Source organism: Cajanus cajan, chromosome 3 (genome assembly GCF_000230855.2).
Source record: "Cajanus cajan strain Asha chromosome 3, NIPB_CcT2T_4, whole genome shotgun sequence".
Taxonomy (NCBI): Eukaryota; Viridiplantae; Streptophyta; class Magnoliopsida; order Fabales; family Fabaceae; genus Cajanus; species Cajanus cajan.
In genome coordinates, this window is record NC_138519.1 from 31053679 (window position 1) to 31067485 (window position 13807).

At 35.7% G+C, this 13807-nt stretch overlaps 1 protein-coding gene across 1 annotated transcript; it reads left to right on the forward strand.

Annotated features, from left to right (window-relative positions):
* The first annotated feature begins 5119 nt into the window (after positions 1-5119).
* Positions 5120-7961, forward strand: LOC109806580 (1-aminocyclopropane-1-carboxylate oxidase homolog 12). The gene is made up of 3 exons (XM_020369032.3): positions 5120-5754; positions 6193-6514; positions 7337-7961. Exons 1-3 carry the CDS (start codon positions 5237-5239, stop codon positions 7586-7588), a joined length of 1092 nt encoding a protein of 363 aa, XP_020224621.1. The 5' UTR covers positions 5120-5236; the 3' UTR covers positions 7589-7961.
* Positions 7962-13807: the final 5846 nt, after the last annotated feature.

Here is a 13807-nt window from a genome sequence, read left to right on the forward strand (position 1 = left end):
AGTCTGGAGAGACGGTACTCAAACAAAGTCTGGAGAGACGGTACTCAAACAAGGTCTGGAGAGACGGTACTCAAACAAAGTCTGGAGAGACGATACTCAAACAAGGTCTGGAGAGACGGTACTCAAACAAAGTCTGGAGAGACGGTACTCAAACAAGGTCTGGAGAGACGGTACTCAAACAAAGTCTGGAGAGACGGTACTCAAACAAAGTCTGGAGAGACGGTACTCAAACAAAGTCTGGAGAGACGATACTCAAACAAAGTCTGGAGAGACGATACTCAAACAAAGTCTGGAGAGACGATACTCAAACAAAGTCTGGAGAGACGGTACTCAGACAAAGTCTGGAGAGACAATACTCAAACAAAGTCTGGAGAGACAGTACTCAAGGTCTGGAGAGACAATACTCAAGGTCTGGAGAGACAATACTCAAACCATCAGCGTCGTCAGAGGCACGTTGGTGTTCAACTTCCGGCTCGGGCGTCGATTGAAGTTGACCCTGGAGAGGGTAAACTCAGCTACCGAGGATGTCAGAAGCGCCGAGGTATGCACCCACCTGGAGAGGCTACTCAACAATTTTCCACCGGAAGACATTACAAGTCAGAAGGTCGGCACATCACCGGGACAATTGGGTCAACTCCTTTACTTGTCAGCCGGTACACCAAAAGGCCGTCCGACTAAGTAAAGGGGGGGCAGCTGTAGACCCCTAAAATTGTCCGGGTCGGAAATAAAGCTTGAAGACTCTCGAAGACTGAAGGAAGATCAGCCAGAAGGACTCCTGGAAGGCCCTAGGAGGGTTCTCTGTAGGTCTAGAGGTCTTAGAGTAGCTTAAAATAAGGAAGTGGAGGGAATGAAGCCCAATACGGCCGTACTAAACTTAATACGGCCGTATTGAAGCTTCAATATGGCCGCAGTGAACTCAATACGGCGTATTGAAGTTTCTGAAACTTCAATACGGCCGTACTGAAATCAATACGGCCGTATTGAAGCTTCAATACAGCCGCAGTGAACTCAATACGGGCGCATTGAAATTTCTGAATTTCAATACGGCCGTATTGAACTTCAATACGACCGTATTGAAGTTCAAAAATTTCAATACGGCCGTATTGATTCTGTAGCCCGTATTGTGCCTATTCCCTATAAATATGACGTCAATTGGACGTCATTCCACACTTTTGAACATAGTTTCAACCCTCTCCTTGAGTATTCTGGGGTTTTTGAGCAGTGTTCTGCCCTAGAAATCACTCGGAGAGTTGATCCGACGAAGTTCATGAGCCCCGAGCCATTTTGCTTGAGGATCGAACCTAGTCGAAGGGAAATCCTCCGGATTTCCGTAGTCAAAATTTTATAGGAGGGAGCGAGCGGGCTTGTAGAGCGAGGGAACGCCAAAAAGCTTCCCAGTTTTACGAAATATATAAAAGCACGCTTCAAAGGTTTCTTCTTAAAGTCCTTCCTTTTACTGCTTTCTGTGTGCATATTTAAACTGTCATCATGTAGATAGTTAATTTATAATTGCTTAGAATAAATAGGGGTAATTTAGTAATTTTACACTGTTATTTTAGAAATAATCTGTCATAGGGAACCCGAAAGGGGCGCTGTGGGGTGCTAACACCTTCCCCACACGTAACCGACTCCCTTACCCAACTCTGGTTGTAATGGCCGAAGTTGATTTATAAAATCAATTGTCTTATCCCTTTTTCCAATGTTTTGAGTAAAACATTGGTGGCGACTCCACGAACCCTTTTACTACGAAAACCACTAATCCATGGAGGGTCCCGCTTGGGATTAACATGGATTGGTGAGACATTTAATAAATAAATTGGATAAGATCGACAAGGTCTCAGTTTGAGAATAAGTCGTTCTAATAATCCAATACATTTTCAAAACCAAAATAAAAGAGAGCTCGACCGTCTTCGCGACCGCCGAGGCCCGTTTGGGCCGGTGGCGACAGACTGTAAGTTGTCGCTCTATGCCTTCATCTTCGCAAAATTTGTCAAACTCACGAGATGTATACTCCTTACCACGATCACTTCTAAGTGCTTTTATTTGTTTTCCATTTTGCTTTTCAACAAGGGCCTTGAATTTCTTAAATATTCCAAAGACTTCTGACTTTATCTTTAGAAAATAGACCCACGTCATTCTAGAAAAGTCATCAATGAAGAGAATGAAATACCTGTTGTTGGTGTGTGATGGTGTCCTCATCGGTCCACAAACATCTGTATGAATTAGCTCCAACAAGTCCTTGGCTCTCCATGCTTTGCTTGTCGAGAACGGCAATCGATGTTGCTTTTCGAGAAGGCATCCTTCACAAGCTTCATTATTTTCCTTTAGGCTAGGTAGATCTCTCATCATACCTTTCTGATTTAGAAGCTTTAAGGCATGAATATTGAAATGGCCAAATCTCCGATGCCAGAGCCATGAGTCATCAACTTCTACCTTCATGGCAAGATTAGTGCCACAGTTGAAGCTTAAAGGAAAGCTTCTATTTCTCTTCTCCATTTTTACTTCACCAATCTCTACCCTTTTACTATCATAAATTTTGCATATATCTCTTTCAAAATGAAGAGAATACCCATTTTCCATCATTTGGCCAATGCTTAAAAGATTTTCTTTAAGATTGGGAACTAGTAACATGTCCTTGATGAGTCTTGTACCTTTCTTTGTCTCTACCATGACAGTTCCTTTGCCTTGAGACTCCACCATGGTGTCGTTTCCCAGTCGAACTTTGACTTTGACGGAGTTATCAATGTCTTTGAAGATGCTTTGGTCCTTGGCCATGTGATTGTTGCATCCACTATCCAAGTACCAGCTTCCATCTCCGTTGTCACAAGATTCTTGGTTAGCATAGAACAGACGTTGCTCTTGATTATGCTCTTCGGCAAAATTTGCTTGATGTTTATTTTTGTTACGACAATACTTCTCCATGTGACCGGGTTTATTGCAATAGTGACATATTGGCTTTCCACGATGCCAACAATCTTTTTCTGCATGTCCTGGCTTATTGCAAATACCACATGAAGGGTATTTATCCTTTTTGTTTCCAGAGAAATTTCTAGAATCTTTGCTTCTAGAATATTCTCCAGCATTTTTCTTTCCTCCATCTTCTTTATTTCTAGACTGTAATTTAAGCTTTGATTGAAATGCATTTTCAACTAAATTTGTATCAGCACGGCTATTTAATCTTGCTTCGTGCGCTCCGAGGAGACCAATTAATTTATTCACCGATAGAGAAGATGGATCCGAGGAAGTTTCTATGGAAGGTACAATGGAATCATATTTTTCCGTGAGAGTGATAAGAATTTTTTCAACCACTCTCTTCTCCTTAATTTCTTTTCCATATAATTTCATTTTATTAACTATTTCTTTTATTCTTCCATAGTATTCTTCAATGGTTTCGGATTCCTTCATTTTAATGGTCTCAAAATTCTCTTCTTAGATAGTGTAGCTTGACGGAGTGTACCTGTTCATTGCCTTCAAATTCTTCTTCCAAAATATCCCATGCCTTTTTTGCAGTATCGGCATCCATGATCCTTCTAGCGATAGTTTCTCCCACAGCTTGTTGAAGAACAAACAGTGCTTGTGCATCTTTTTGTTCACAATCTTCTAACTTCTTCTGCTCCTCCTTAGACAGAGTGATAGTATTATCTAGTTTTGTACAACCAGATTGAATGATATCCCACAGTTTTTGTGAGATAAAGTATGTCTTTAGTTTGAGCTTCCAAAGATCAAAATTTTCACCAGTAAAAACTGGTAAGGGGACAGATGAAAAATTAACGGTATTGGAGGCCATAGATCAAAGAAAAATGTTTATAGGTATAAAAGGGAATTTTAGAAGTAGTTGGGTGATTTTTCTACGCCTAATGGATGACCGAACGTAGCTCTGGTACCACTGTTAGTATATGATAGTTGTCAAGGGAATAGTTGGAGGAATAATAAAAACTTATTTGTATTGAGAGAGTAATAGTAGTTGTGGTAATTGTTGTTGATGTTGTTGTTGTTACAATGAAACCCTAATTTGCCTATTTATAGGCATGATGCTCCATCTCTAGATGATGGTGGAAATATCTAGAATTTTTTAAACTTTTCAAGTCTCTACACTCTTTTAGAATTTTATAGAGACTTATACAACTTTTCTTATGTTTCTAGAATTTTCTTTTTTTTTCTTATACATCATCTTATCTTATGTTTCTAGAATACTCTTTTCTTTTCTAGAATTTGTATCATAATTTAACACTTACTATCACATCAACCATTGGTAGACCTATCAAGGTCGATCTCAACACGTTGAACATGGATAGCAAGTCGGGCCAACATGCATATTACACCTGCCAAATCGACTATTATATATGTAGCCCTTCAAGTCTGCATTTCTTGTTGAAATTGTGAAGGGGTGCAAATTTATATACCACGATGATCAGTCCGTGCAGGAAATGCAAGAGGAATGGCGGTTACAAGTACCACTTCCATTTAGGAAGTGGATATGATGAGTTTTATTCTCGTGCAAGCTTATTGATCTAGGAGTGAAGAAGGGTCACTCATAGGTATACCTGGTACCATAAGCAACTTGGTTCTTGCCTGGCCAAGCGACTTGACCGTACTATGTGTACCTCGAACTGGCAACTCTTGTTCATTGAGACATTCGTGAAGAACTTATGTAGAGTGTTTAGGGTTTAGTATTTAGTGTTTAGAGTCAATGGTCTCAATTAATGTTGTTCATCAAGATGCTCTCCTTTCTAATAGAATGTGTTTGGTAGTCAAAATGATTGGGTATACCAATGATCCATGGGAGAGCCAAATGTCAGACTTCAGTCATATTGTAGAGTGATAAAGAATAATTAAATCTGCATTCTTTTACATTATTATTTAATCAGAAATCGTCATTTTAATAAACTGTTCATACACGTGAATTGGATAACAGTATTTAATTTAAATTCTTAGTTTCTATCATAAAGGAATAGGCCAAGGTTTTAGAGACTTGTACATAGACTAAAAGAATAAATTATTTTAATTAATTTAAAAACATGAAATGCATCAGCACGACGAAAATTACTCGTTAATTTTTTCTTTTGGTGAATATTTTAATTTGTTGCCGTGGAAGATATATCGAAAGAAGACAAGATTCATTACTGCTGCATCCTGCATCATTGATTGCTTACCAACACATGCGTTTTTAAGTCTTTGGTGTTGCATAAATAATTCTTACTAGGCTCTTCCTATCACTCTTCAAGTTCCAAGGAAAATGGGAACAACTGACCCTGAATTTGATTTTGTTTTAAGCCAACGCAAAGCATTTGATGAAACCCAAGCTGGAGTGAAGGGGCTTGTTGATGCGGGTGTTAAGAGTGTCCCTACCTTATTCCTCCACCAACCTCAGAAATTTGAGAAAGCCTCAAATTTAGGCAACATAAGGCATGTTATTCCAGTCATAGACCTTGCAAATATTGGCAAAGATCCAAGTAAACGCCAAGGACTTGTTGACATAGTCAAAGAAGCATCTGAAACATGGGGTTTCTTTCAGGTGATGAATCATGACATCCCTGTGAGTGTTCTTGAGGAGATAAAAAATGGGGTGAAAAGGTTTCATGAGCTGGATACTGAAGCCAAAAAAGAATTCTATTCACGAGATAGATCAAGATCCTTTCTGTATAATAGCAATTTTGATCTATACGGCTCACAGCCAGCACTTAATTGGAGAGATAGTTTTAGGTGTCGATTGTATCCTGATACCAAACCAGAAGAAATTCCTTTAGTGTGCAGGTATGTATGTGTATCAAGTATGTATTCCTTTATTTAGGATTTATTCAACCAGCATAGTATGATATGTTTAGCAGATAATCATGTTTTTCAAGTATGTGGTAAGGAGTTTGATCTCTAAGTTTGTATATATGCCATAGTATATCTGTTGGGAAAAGTCAAATCTTTCATAGATTTTAGTACAACGAGAAATTAGTCTCTGACTCTCGCTGAAAATACATAGGTTCACTCAAGGTATGTATAAATTTGGAGGCTTATATTTATAATTTTGTTAACCAAAGGTTATGTTAATCTGTGATTTGTATTCATTTCCATATAATATAATATAACATCGAAGTTGAAAAGTTGAAGTTTGAAAGATTAATCTAAAGCTAACTGACACAAATTGAAAGGTCTTAAATTGAAAGTTTCACCCCTTTGATTGCTTCCATATTCTTGCAGAGATATACTGCTGGATTATAGGGCACACATAATGAAACTTGGGATTTTGCTGCTTGAGTTGTTTTCAGAAGCTCTTGGTCTGAATCCAAACTATCTGAAAGATATGGGATGTGCTGAGGGGCTTTTTTCTCTTTGCCACTATTATCCTTCATGTCCTGAACCAGATTTGACTATCGGAACCAATAACCATTCTGACAATGATTTTTTCACAGTGCTTCTCCAGGACCACATTGGTGGCCTTCAAGTGAAATATCATGACAACTGGATTGACATAACCCCTGTACCTGGTGCCTTGGTAGTTAATATTGGGGATCTTTTACAGGCAAGTTTTCTGTTTTTCTTTGATGTGTTTATTTCCTACAACTTTTGTTAATCTATTCTATGATGGATACAAGTTATATCTATAGCTTCAACAAATGATCATGACACTACACTAATGAAGTAATTAGAGTATTTTCTGCTCAATGTACAATAAGCCAATGCTACTAAAATAGGACAGCAATGGTACTGAACACATAGGACCTATGTGAATTTTAGTTAATAATAGAGAATGTGCTGCTGGTATTTTTCAATAGGACAAACCATGCAATTTGAAATGGTATATTGCATGGAGCAATGATTTTTGGACACCTCATTTGTTTTAAAAAATTTATCAACTCTTCTAATTTTTCTCCACCTCTCTTTCTATCATATCATATCACCTATCATATTTATACTTTTTTGTCTTTTATCTTTCTCTAATTCTCTCACTGTGTTGGATAGTATTTTGGGTGCCCTCATATATTTTTCCTATTGCTAACTCCATCTTCCATCTTTCTTGAGATGCTTTATCTTTTGTCTTATAATATTCCTTAATGTATGAGTAAATAAATAATAATATGAATTCCCAAACCCTCAATCATATCACCCCTAAACAAATAATAATATGAATTCCCAATTTGTGGAAGGTATGCCAGGCATAAAATAGTTTTCATTTTTCCATTTTCTCGTTATAATTGAATGCTAGAGTCAGAATCACACATTTGATCCATCTTCTTGTTTGTTCCCACCTAGTGAGACATGACTTTATTGTTTTTATCTGTTGTTATTCGAATGATCATTTACATGTAACCATGCTGCTAATTGTTGTCTGTTTGAATTATAGTTTATTACAAACGACAGATTCAAGAGTGCTGAACACAGAGTGCTCGCAAATCATGTTGGTCCAAGAATATCTATTGCATGCTTTTTCAGCCCAAGTGCGAAGGCATCCTTAAGGATTTATGGACCTATAAAGGAACTATTATCAGAAGACAATCCTCCAAAGTACAGGGAAACTACATTTGCTGACTATGAAGCCAACTATATAGCAAAAGGACTGGATGGTACTAGTGCTCTTACACGTTACAGGATTTGAACTAGGAAATATGTAGAAAAAACTGAAGATTAGTAAAAGGTTGAAGAGGATGAAACGGATAGATATGAACCTCTAAGAAGTCAGAGAGCGAATTTTCTGATAGCGAATTTTCTGATTCTGTGTATTTTATTATTATTACTGAAATGGAAGTGATACAAGTTGTGTGCCTTTATATAGTAAGCGTATACATAAAGAAAGGAGTTAGTTACGGGTCACCAACAACTTCAATCGACTACTTACAATAATTAACTAGTTACAAGTGTCACTAGCTATGAGAAATTAAACTGAGTAGAACCAAGAGCATGTTTGGATTCATATCAATATTAGTTGGATGTGGACCACGAGAAGCAATAATTAGTTGCTTTTGCATTAATTTTGATGTGATTCTTGTTTAAACTCCTGAAACCAAACATGCACTAAGATTATCAACCCCACAAACTGAGGATGATTGGTGTTTAGCATCCAAGCGTGAGAACAAAAGAGGTGACAATGAATATTAACATGTTTGGTGCGCTCATAAAAACAAGGTTTGTTGCAATGTGTGAATCACTCTTGTTATCACAAAATAGCATTGCTTGATTTTTAGAAATATGAAGGCCTCTAAGAAAATAGTTGAGCTACTGTAGCTCACAGGAAGCAGAAACCATTGCTCTGTATTCGGCCCCTAAGGATGATCAGGCAACTTTTTGTTGTTACTGAGCGTCATGAAATCAAGGAATTACTGTTGGACAATGGCAAATAAGTATTAGTTTTTACAGCTTTTTTCCTTTTAGTTTTATTGCCGCTGCCTTTTGATGTCTCTCATCAGTGAAGATAAAGGAATATATTTTATTACTGATTTTTCTATACTGCTTTATTTCTTTATTTTAAAAAAAAAAAAGATAAATTGATTTTCAAATACTTTTAATTTTCAACCAAATCTCTTGACTTAATGATCGTAAAACATGTACTAAGACATGCGGATTTGGTGCTTCCAAGTTCGATTGGTCACAAGCGTAGATTAATAAAATAATAATGTTTGGCAAGATGTCACACCAAATGCAGATTAATGTTGTCAGCTTTGGGGAATTACGTGGATAATGTCCATGAAAAAAATAATTTCATATTTTGATTTGTTTCTTTTTAAAACAGTAAAAGTAGAGATGCTAAAAAAAAAATATGTATATGTTGATGTCAATAGATAAAATTCGCTATAAATAACAAATGAATATTATATATGAATATTCAAAGATAACGAATACAAATATTTTTAATACCACATGTTAACAAGGTGGATACTAATATCATAGTATCTATACTTACAGGTATCCACTAATATTTAGTTATATAATTATATATTAAATTTATTTAATCTTATGATAATAACATACTTTAATAATTAAATTAAATTTTTAAATTAAAGGATCTTGATTAATATTGTGTATAATATTTGAAGAATTTAAGCTTTAACTCTTAAACTATTATTTTTTAAAAAATTATTAAAATAATAAAAAATATTATATAAAAAATTTAAAAAAAAATTAAAAAAAAAATAAATATCCACAAATATTTAGAGATATATATTAAAAAAATATGTAAGTATCTACTTAACAAATATGTGCACAAATATAAATATAGACAAGAGAGAGATATTTATCCAATAAGAATGAGAAGAGTAATAAAAAGACTATTAGCTATACTCACTCCGTAAGTAGAAGTGATGGCTTAGTGGGTGCTATTCTTTAGGATATGAGGGACTCATTGTTAACCGTTTTTTTTTTTTTTAATCTAAGACTGCATAGAGAAAAACACTTGTTCCCTTTTAATGTTCTTCTCTTTCTTATCTCATCTCTGTTTTTTATACACAATTTTGTTTGGGCAATTATTAATTTGTGGTTTCCATAGCCTAAGGCCACGAATGCATGTGTTTTTGCCTTGGATTGCACCGAGTTCTATAGCCAGGTTTCACTTTCAGGGCAAAGGTTTCCACGGCACAATGAGACTTGTGATAACATACAACAACTAACATCTCATACAATTTCTTCTTACCATAAATATGTTTAAATTTTCTCGAATTAAGTCAGTTTTTGGATTATTATTTATTAATTTTTTTTGTTTAAATTACTTGATTAATATTTTTTTTTTAATTTAGTACTTGACGTTAGTCTTCTTTTGTTAAATGATGATGTGACTGATGAACTGCCTGGTCATCATCCAACAGGGTCAGCGCATATATCCACCTCATTTTCCACGTAATTTGCCATTTCAAACTTGAAATTCTTTTTAAAAAAATTGTTTCGCCTTACGAACCGGCCTCCCCTCGCCGCCCCGCCTGGTGGCCATCGAGGACCTCCATGGCGATCTCGAGGAAGGGTAGGTGTGGGTGTGGGCGAGGATAAGCAACGACCACCCTTTCAGAACCAACCCCGACGGGATCTGCGGCTTTCGCCTCCAAGAAAAACTCGACAAGCTCGTCTCCTTTTCCTTCCCTCTCCCCATTCGCGCCCTTTCCTCTTCCTCCTCCTCCCCTTCCTTCAGATTCGACACCGCCCCCTCTTCCTCTGCCTCTCTCGCCGCTGCTCCAACCTCCACACCCTCTCACTACCACCACTACTACGCCTGCCAGACCCACCTTCTTTTCCTCCTCTCCAAAGAAGAACAATAAGACCAAACCCTCCTCCGCCTCCTACGCTGGGTGTTGGGTAGTGCTCAAGATGGTGAAAAACTGAAGGATCCAAAGGGTGGGTGAGAGAACCATTGAAATTAGAGGTGGCTCCTCCTCGGGTTTGGTGTGTTTGTTGCATTTCCTACTTGTGTGTGGGGGCCAAACAACTAAATAACTGTGTACAACGGTGGTGGTGGCAGCAAAGGCAAGGGTCAGCAGTGATTTCGACAGGGATTTGGTTGAATTGAAGGTTTAGGGTTTTTGAAAATGGTGGTGCCAGCCACGCTTGCCGCTTCGCCCAGACCCAGCGCCTGACCCAATAGTGACCATCCTCGTCCCCTTATCAGCCAGCTTCCTCTGCATCTCATGAGGGTGTGGAAATAGAGTTGTGGCATGGTCGGAATCTCAGAGTATCTCCTCCCTCACCGCGCGAAACAAATTGTTTTTAAAAAAAAATTAAAATCTGATGTGGCACATGGAAACTAAGAGCATCTACCATGAGAGTTGCTTATAAGCAACTCCCAATCACTTTAAATGGGTCTCACTGTGTCATATCACTCATAAGTAACTCATATTATATATTTACAATTTTTGCTCCAATGAGAATTGCTTATAAGCACCCTACTTTTTTACAACTCATACTACACTTTTTGACACCTCACACTACATTTTATGATATTTTTATAAAATTAATTATTATAAATAATATATAAATATAAATAATTAACAAAACAAATTACATAATTAAAAAATTACAATAATAAAAAAAATATCAAAAATTACAATAATAAAAATTACAATTAAAAAATTACAATAATAAAATAATATTAAAAATTACAATAATAAAATTATAATAATAAAAATTATAATAAAAAATTACAATAATCAAAAAATTGCAACGGCTCTTTCTCTCACACGTCTCATTTTTTTCTCCTCGGTCTCTCTTTCTCTCAAATTCTCAAAGGAACGCTCTCCCTTTCTCTCTATTTACTGAGCCACGCACGCGGGGGAGGGGGTTCCGGTCGGCAGCCGCGCGCGCAGGGGGAGGGGGTCTGGTGGGAGCTGCGCGCACGGGGGAAGGAGGTTCTGGGTCGCACGCGGGGGGTTCTGGCACGGTGGTTGCGGTGGTTCTGGCTGCCGTTCTGGTCACGCGGTGGTCGCCGGCTGCCGTTCTGGTCATGCGCGGAGGGTGTCGGAGGAGACGAAGATGAGCTACGTTCTTTTCAAAATTTTTTTATTTTCTTAAATCTGAACCATTTTCCAGATAGATGCATTTTAGCCAATCAGAGTTCTCTCCTCAATGCTAAGCAACGTGCCTTGTACAAGTAACACTAACAAACTTTTAAGCAACTCAAATGTCACGTAAGATCATTCCAATGAGAGTTTTTAATAAGCTCCGTTGCTTATTTTTAAGGCACAGCACAAGCACCCTCCGCTGGAGGTGCTCTAAGGTGGACATGTATGCTGATATGGCAGACACTGTTCAGTGATGACATGGCAATTCGTCAGCCACGTCATCACTTAACAGAGGAAGATTAACGTTAGGTACTAAATTGTAAAAAAAATATTAGTTAGGTAATTTAAATAAAAAAATGTAATAAATAGTAATCTGAAAACTCACCTAATTCGAGGTAGTTTGACTATATTTAAGCCTTTTTTTCTAAGAAGAATAAGTGTCACTATGTGAAAGAAACATGAGATACACCACATAAAGAGTTGCAAAGAATTGATAAGAAATGTTTTGTTATTCCATGTTTTTTGTTGTGCCTTATATCACTTCAAGAAAAATTATTATTATTTACGGAATATTACCTACGGGATTTTTTCCGTAGATAATGTTTAGTTATCTACGGAATATTACCCGCAGAATTTTTTTCGTAGATAATGTTTAGTTATCTACGGAATATTACTTACGGAATTTTTTCCATAAATAATGTTTAGTTATCCACGGAATGTTACTTACAGAATTTTTTGTGTAAATAATATTTAATTATCTATGGAAATTTCCGTAGATAACCTCACCTGTAGATAAATTCTGTAGGTAAAGCATTTTATTTGAAACATCAGTTAACATATTTTATTATCTTTTCATTTTAATGTATTGTAAAATAATTAGAATATTTAATTTAACACCATTAAAAAATTACCATTATAAGATTTAATTTTCTTAATTTAATTATTTTATTATAATACTTTTAGTCACCGTATTGACCAAAAAATTATTTTTGATTAAAATATATTTTAAAAATTTAGTTATTTAATTATCATTGACTTACTTTATTAAAAAGTGATAAAATATAATTAATTTTCAATTAATTTAATAAAATAAAAACTTTAAAATATATATCTAAAATCTGTAACAATTTCTTAAATATAAATATTTAATTAATTTTAATATATACTAAATTTAATATCAGAATATTTATTATGATTTTAGTTATAATTTTTATTATATATTGTAATTATTTTTCAATTTCATATTTTCTAAACAATTGTAAAATAATAAAATTGGAAGTTACTTTTATTTTCACCATATAAATAAGTTAACACTGATAAACATTCAAATTCTCAAATAATTAACTATTTATTTTATTACTTAACCACAATTCTTTTATTTTATTTTAAATTTTTAAATAAAATACAAAGCTACAAAATAATTTAATCCCACTAATAATAATAAGTAATCATTCCAGCCAAGCAGTACCTGAAGAACAAATAATAAGAAAACGACTTTTTATTGATTTAAACATGTAATCGATGCAAATAAGTTATATTTATTCGATCTCCCATATGAAATTGCAATGGAAAGTAATGTTTTATTTTTAATCAGATGGAAAAGGGTTATAATTTTCGTGTTTAAAAAAATCAAATCAAATGGTACTGTTTGTGGAGGATTTCGTTCGTAGGTTCTTTTTATTCGAACTAGCACGATTTCAATTTATGTGAGTTTGTGACATGACAGACTCGAAGACTTTCACTGAAAAAATCGTACAAACAACAAATAGAGTTAATTGATTAGGGTGTTGTTTTAGCATAATAGAAGATCTATGCTCGTTTTAGCACATCAGAAGATCTATGCTTGTTGTTTTAGCATAACAGAAGATCTATGCTTGTTTTAGCACATTAGAAGATCTATGCTTATTGTTTTAGCATAACAGAATACCTATGCTAATCATACAATCAATTTCATGCACGTAAGTGTTAATGTGAACCGAACAAATGGCATGTATATTGACTGCAGAAATCATATCCTTCATTAGATGATAACAGAATTACAATTCGTAAGGATAATGAAACAAATTCAGATGACTACACTACACTAGACTACGCTACGTTACGCTATGCTACGCTAAAAAAGGAAAAAGAAAGGTGGTCGAGAAACCGTACCCAAAGTTGTCTCGTATGCACGTGAGCCTTATGCGCAAGCAAGGAGTGCGTGTGAGGTATTGTGGGTGTGTGATTTCTGACCTTTTGCTACGAGCATCACTCATTTAATTTATTGACAAAGATTTGGTAAAGGTAACTGTATCTAACGTGCTCTGAGAACGCATAATCGTTCTAAACTTTCACATCGT

Bases quoted from the DNA above. Each gene is read 5' to 3' on its own strand.
- LOC109806580 (XM_020369032.3), top strand. From the start codon at position 5,237: ATGGGAACAACTGACCCTGAATTTGATTTTGTTTTAAGCCAACGCAAA. The intron at 5,755-6,192 runs GTATGTATGTGT...ATATTCTTGCAG, and splicing joins GAAATTCCTTTAGTGTGCAG to AGATATACTGCTGGATTATA. The intron at 6,515-7,336 runs GCAAGTTTTCTG...TTTGAATTATAG, and splicing joins ATATTGGGGATCTTTTACAG to TTTATTACAAACGACAGATT.